This window comes from Sinocyclocheilus rhinocerous, unplaced genomic scaffold (assembly GCF_001515625.1).
Source record: "Sinocyclocheilus rhinocerous isolate Xijiao unplaced genomic scaffold, SAMN03320098_v1.1 scaffold1822, whole genome shotgun sequence".
NCBI classification, from domain to species: domain Eukaryota; kingdom Metazoa; phylum Chordata; class Actinopteri; order Cypriniformes; family Cyprinidae; genus Sinocyclocheilus; species Sinocyclocheilus rhinocerous.
The window spans coordinates 595,735-602,871 of record NW_015638936.1 but is presented as its reverse complement, the minus strand read 5'-3'; the positions used below and the strand labels follow the sequence as shown (position 1 = coordinate 602,871).

The window sequence follows — 7,137 nt, the reverse complement described above, 5'->3', positions numbered from 1 at the left end:
GACTCAAGTGTGTGTTTCTAAGAAACAAAACCATTGTTACAGCATTTTAAAGTGAAACCATCCCTTTTGGCTAAAATACCAGTACATAATTCATAATAACGCTTCCTCCAGTGAAAAAGTGTTCTGGTGTGAATCAGGAGAGAAATCTGCACAGATCAAGCACTGTTTAAACAGCTCTAAACAAATATGTGGCTGGATTTTGATGTGAGAGACAACTGGAGATGGACTTTTTCACTGAAGGACGTTTTTATGGATTATGGACTCATATTTTGGCCAGAAGCAATGGTTTGAAGTTAAAAACATCTTGATGATGGATTTGTTTCAGCTTTTGTCTTCTCAAGTCATTAACTGATGTACTGGAGTGGTGTGGATTACTTGTGGATTATTGTGATGTTTTTATCAGCTGTTTGGACTCTCATTCTGACGGCACCCATTCACTGCAGAGCATCCATTGCTGAGACACTGATGCAGTGCTACATTTCTCCAAATCTGGTGAGTTTTCGCAGGGAAACTCCTCTCACATTTTCTTCAGACAGTGTAAAAGTCTAGTTTGTCATTCAATCTCTTATTCATCCGCTCTGGTCGCAGGGTTCTTGTTTTATGAGGACATCAGTAAGCCGGTGAGCAGGACAGAGGCCAGCGCTCTGAAGATTATAGTGGAGGAAGCTGTCATCTGTGTCAACTATATACATACATACATACATACATACATACACACACACACACACACACACACACACACACACAAAATATTTATTTATTTATCAACTGTTCATAATATCCCATTGCATATATGTGAATCATTTATTTATTTATTTAGATGCAATTGTTATTTTTTTTTACTGTTTGATAGTAAGATATATTTGTCAGATGTTGCTCTTTTATAGATCAGATGTCAGGTTTTCTTTTTGCTTAAGTTTCTCGAATGTTTCTCCCTAAAATTTCTTTGGTGAAATACAAATAGACACAAATGAGTCAATACTTGACACAGAGCCAGAGTATAGAGCTGTAAAAGTCTGATGCTCTTTCTCTGTTACTGAGAGTGAGAGGAAAACATCTGAGAAACAGGAGAGACCAGCAAAAACAATTGAGATAATGAACAGATCTGATGTGATTTTGTGTCGCGTGGATGTGTGTGTTTGGTGCTGGCAGGGTTCTTGTTTTATGAGGACATCAGTAAGCCGGTGAGCAGGACAGAGGCCAGCGCTCTGAAGATTATAGTGGAGGAAGCTGTCATCTGTGTCAACCCATCCGCCACCGTCAGCATCACAGGAGGATTCCGCAGGTAAACCCTCGAGATTACTGCTTTGTGCCTGTTTATGTCAGTTCAGGAGTGTGTGATTGTGATTTTTATGGAAAAAACCCTTTGCCTAAAGAAAAATTGTATTGCTCAGAGTTTGTTCTTTTATAGCTCACATGTAATGTGGTTGTGTTAAAGGTAATGAAATATCCCAGAAATCCCTTAGACATACATTAATGGGGTGTTTTGAGTCTGGCTCTCTATGTATCATGCAACTGTTAAGCAGCCTTGTATATATATAGATAGAGCGCCCTCCACTAATATTGACACCCTTGGTAAATATGAGCAAAGATGGCTGTGAAAAGAAATTTATAATAAATTTATTTGTTTATTTTATTTAAATAAAAGCGTCTGCTAAATGAATAAATGTAAATGTAAATTTGAATTTTTTTTCTTTTTGATCTTTCATTCAAAAAAACTCTCAAAATTCTAACCTATCATTGAAATAAAACAATGGAAAGTGGGGAGAAAATCTCATTATGAAATAAATGTTTTTCTCCAATGCATGTTGTGCCGCAATTCTTGGCACCCCTAGAAATTCTTATGAGTAAAATATCTCTGAAGTGTATTCCTATTCATGTTTACATGTTGTTAGCACACCAGGGTGACTAGGAGCATGAAACTGTCCAAACATGACTTCCTGTTCCACAGGATTATAAATATGAGGAACATGCATTTTCATGAGTCTATAATTAAATTAATAATATATGTATATGTGTGTGTATATAGTTTTTAGTTTAGTATATGTAGTTTAGTTTTAAAAACTATAATTTAGTTTTTAGAATAATAGTTTTATTCAGATGCGCACACACACACACACACATTAATAATTGAATTAATAAATAATTAAATAAATACGTAAATAAATAAAAAATGTGCATATTCGAACTATACCGTGGACTTTGGGGGAGCCCACTTGTTTTTTTATAACGGGGGGGTTCGTGCGTTTGCGCGTGCCTTACGCGTGGCTTACAATGACTTACAAAGATACATAACAGCTACAAGTGTATGCACTACTTGCTTTATGCAAGCACTATATAGGATAAATCACTATACAGGATTTACCCTATTATACTTTATCGACACAAATTGATAGGTGAAACAACAAACAGCCACCCACAAATAGTCTATAAACAAAGCATCAGGCTGTCTTTGAGTTCACATGAACAACGGTTAAATTTAGTCGTCGTCAGGCTACAGAAGAATACCATAATTCCTCCGTTCAATTAGGCCTAAGACATCGAGAGTCACGCAGACCTATAACAACCCAGCCACAACACATAATTGCGAATAACATGCCTTACCTTAACACAGAATCGACCACAGAGTCCAGCGTTTATATTTTTTCTACGAATCTTTGAGTTAACATGTACTAAACATGAGTGGAATTTGCACCGCAGCGCCCCCACACCTCGATGCTCATGACAAGAATAGCATGTATAGTTATCTTTATTGAAGTGAATTAGGTTTAAATCGCCGTCATGCATGAATGAATGATATTTTTGCAATTTTACACATAATAATCCACGATGATCACATTACACAAAACTGAAATTGCACGTCAAAATAACACATTGTCAGTATTTTTTGAGACCCCCCAAAATTTCACAAATCACGGAGCCCATGTCTTATTAAGAGGAGCCGAGCTCCCCCGTAGTTCGCACCCTGCTCTGAGGGTTTGTTTATGATGGGTTTTCTGTTTAAACTTCAGTTGGAATGAACCGTGTCCTGCGCAGGCTTCAGTCTGTCTGGAGGATTAATGTCACAGGATTCACTCGGGGCCTACCAACAAAATAACTCCCTCAGAATAAACTGTGTATCACATTTTTACCATGTTAATGTAAGAAGGTGTTTGTTGTACCTCGAGGGTCTGTTCGGTCTATGAGAAAATGTGACCACGAGGTTACGGATCTTAATAACATTCGGCAGGCAGAAAATGCCAAACATCCTCATGCAATCATACAGTGTTTGCGGAGCATGAATGAATTTCTGATCATGAATAGGGTGTTTTATTCTTTCTGACTGTCTCGTCTGTAGTGTTTTGTTTGGTGTGGTTGTAAAGTTTCTCTTTTACAGCCGGTGTTTATGTGAATTATTCAGAGGTCAGCTGTCTGTACGGACACAGATGCTCTCCATTCTGTTGTTTTTGCTGCTCTTGGTCCTTCGGGCTCGCCGATGGTGATGAGAATTATGGGAAGAGAGGCACTCGACTGCTTTAAAACCTCCACGGGCTCATCTCGACATGTCACGCTTCAGATCAGATTTCTGATGGTTTGTGTGCTTTGTAAGGAAAGGTGCTTTATATATAGGTGACCGTGATTTCACCAAGTACAACATGTTCCTGGATCAACATCCTTGTTAATCCTGGAACAACATTCCAATCAACCAATCAGAATTGAGGGATAACTTTTCAGGAAATGTCAGTTTTAGGCTTACGATCAGGGTTAGGTGCTTCTACACCCTTGTTAATCAGCTATCATTTCCCTCTGATTTTAGGAATAAGTTATGGGTAGGGTTAGGTTTAGGGGTAGGGATTGGGTTTACTCTGTATTTTTGGACAGTTATGTTGATCCAGGAACATGTCTTACTTGGCAAAATCACGGCGACCGTATATATACGTCTGGTGGTGTTGTGTTATTTCTGGTGCATTTGTTTCTGCAGGAATGAGTCTGATGACATGTTGCTTAATATAGAAGCTGACCAATTAAAAAAAATTAAAAGGTAACTGCAACTTTTTATCTCATGATTCAGATTTTTTAAAAAATGTTTATAATTTGAACTTTTCTTCTCTGAATTGCCAGTTAACATTCCGTAGACTTTTTTTCTCACAATTGTGAGTTTAAATCTCACAATTTATATTGCACAATTGTTTATATTGCACAGCTTGGACTTTTCTTCTAAAAATGTAAGTTTATATCTCACAATTTGGAATTTTCTTCTCAGAAATTTGAGAATATATCCTACAATTTGGACTTTTCCTCTCAGAAACATACATTTATATCTCACAGCTTGTACTTTTCTTCTCAAAAACGCAAGTTTATATCTCACAATTTGGACTTTTTGTCCCAGAAATGTAGTTTATATCTCACAATTTGGACTTTTTGTCTCAGAAATGTAGTTTATATCTCACAATTTGGACTTTTTTCCACATATTTTTAAGATTACATCACACTATTTGAACTTTTCTTTTCAGAAATTTGAGTTTATTTATTTATTATTATTATTATATATAACTGAGTGAGCAAAAAGTTGAAATTACCTTCTTATTCTGTGGCACAATTAGCTGTGCTTCCATAGCCTAAAGACATTCCCTTAAAGACTGATGTTTTTGCAAAGTAATAATGCACCTAAACTCTGATGCATAAGATCAGTGCAGAATTCCAGATGCTTTTACGTCTGTTTTGTTGCGATACAGTGCCGTTATTCCCAGATAACATGGTCCTGACACGCAGATAAGTGTGTTAAAGTGAAAACAGCGCTATCACCGTGCACCGTCAGTAAACTAGTTTATCTTGTCAGTAGTGGTTTATTTCAGGCTGGCTTTTTATATCTCATTTGCTTTGTAAATGTTGTTGATGTGCTTTAGTTCTTGCCGGATGAGAGATATTATTAGCTCAGGCTGAACAGATGTCACAACTGCGCCTCTCCTACACAACAGAGCCTTTCTGAAGATGTGACAGTGTTTTATAGTAACTCGAAGAACTGGAGACCGTGACTTTTCGTGATGGCAGCGACTCGCACGGTGTTAATGAGGTGTGATGCGTTTGTTTTATTGGCTTCACGATAGTCAGACACAAACTCAAATTGAAACGTGTGTTTGATTTATTATGTGAGCTAACATGCTGCTAGTGTGAAAACTCGCCTCAGGCTTCTCTCAAACCTAAGAGTGAAATGTCTGACTCTGAGTCCTTGTGGAGCAAGCAGACTCACCGCAGACCTCCAGCCTGTTCTGACTTTAGACGTTTTATCTTGTTCTTACTGGTCAGACTTCAAGCAGATAATGAAATATCCCAGAAATCCCTCAGACTTACACTGATGGAGTCTTCTGAGTCTGGCTCTCTGTCGATGTATCATGCTGTATCAACTGCTTAGCAACTGCTCAGTAACTGCCTAGTAACCACCTATAACACAAATTGCCTAAATAAACTTCAAACGTCATTTTCAGCTGGTTTACACTTTCAGACCAATCAAGCCCAGTTTAGTATTTTTTTTTTTTACGTATATTTATTTTACACTATGCATGTGTGTGTGTGTGTGAGAGAGATTTTTAATGGAATATATTCTCTTCATTTATATATTTATTTATATGGGTAGAATATATATTTTTAGAATAGTTTAGCTTTGTTTGAAAGCATAAATTTATATATATTTTATACTGTGTGTGTGTATACAGTGGCATGCGAAAGTTTGGGAACCCCTTGCAGAATCTGTGAAAATGTGAATAATTTTAACAAAATAAGAGAGATCATACAACATGCATGTTATTTTTTATTTAGTAGGCCTACTGTCCTGAGTAAGATATTTTACATAAAAGATGTTTACATATAGTCAAGACAAAAAAAAATAAATAGCTGTGTTTATTAATGATCTCGTTCGTCTCCGTTCATTTAAGCCCTGTGTTCTCCTGAGTTCCTTTGTCCTGTATTGCATGTTTCATGTTGGTAGTGCTGTGTGTTCTCTTAGTTTCTCTTGTGGATTTATTAAAGACTGTTATAGTTCTCTGACGTCGTGTGCTCCTTACAGCGCCAACACCGTGCGCGAATCCAGATTTTAGCTGCATGATTGTGATTTGTAATTGCTGATATGAATTGTGTTGAAGAGATAGATGTGAATGATGCAGCACAATTGAAGCCGATTATAAATAGATATCAAACCATCTCGGACCTTCAGCGCTCGACTGTGGTGCATCTGCAAAAAATAAACCTATATAAATAAATAAATGCCCAGATTTTGTTGCTCGATAGAGCCGTCCCAATCCTTCGTGAAGCTCCTCTGTAAAACTGCGCGTCAGCCGTGGCATTCATCAGGAGCTGACGTTTGACATTGACGGAGGGTGTAATTGAGCGAGCTTGTTGAATTCAGCGAGGTTTTGACTATAGAGCTATTAGTCACGGGTGCTGTATGAGTTTTCCTCACATGACATTTCTCTATATCTCAGGATGACTAATGTGACTGAGCATCAGTGTAACGGGATTACGACAGCGAGAAAACATCATGTTTACCTCCGAAACAGTCTTCTAAAACTTTACGGCTCAAAATGCAGATCTGCAGCTCTGTCGAGGCTAAGCTCTGTCGAAATCTATTTGAACTTCGGCAGGCTTCGCACATTGGCCGTGACGGTTTTAGTGATGTCTGGATTTACCTCTGTGTGTCGTACGAATAGTTTCTGCTTTAACATCTACAGAGGATCAGGATATACACTGTGACAGACTTCACAGCCGAGTTCGGAGAGATGGCAGGGGTTCCTGTAGCCCAGAGTCTTTGCTTCTGAAGAGATGTTTGTTCAACTGCAGGTGAAGCGACATGAATCATTCATTAATGCATTGGCAGTCATACGGCGGCCATGAAAACTACACTTACAAATGTCTGGATGTCATTACATTAGACCAGGTTTCTTGAAAAGTGGAAGAAAAGGGAATTAATGATTAAATCATAGATAACAGATCATGTTTAACACAGGGTTTCTGTGGGTCTTCAAAAGGTCTTTATAAATCTTAATTCGCCCCTCCACAAATTAAGGGCCTAAAAAGGTCTTAAACTGGAGCAGAAAGTCTTGAATGCATAAAGTTGTGGAATTAAATGTTGCATGCATTGCACACACACACACACACACACAC

At 37.8% G+C, this 7,137-nt stretch overlaps 1 protein-coding gene across 1 annotated transcript in view; it reads left to right on the top strand.

Annotated features, from left to right (window-relative positions):
• The window catches only part of dntt (deoxynucleotidyltransferase, terminal), a 138,328-nt gene that overhangs the window by 39,865 nt on the left and 91,326 nt on the right, over positions 1–7,137 (top strand). The window contains exons 7-8 of the mRNA XM_016565412.1: positions 589–675; positions 1,153–1,285. Of these exons, the coding sequence (XP_016420898.1) occupies positions 589–675; positions 1,153–1,285 (220 nt within the window). The remainder of the gene's footprint in view (positions 1–588; positions 676–1,152; positions 1,286–7,137) is intronic.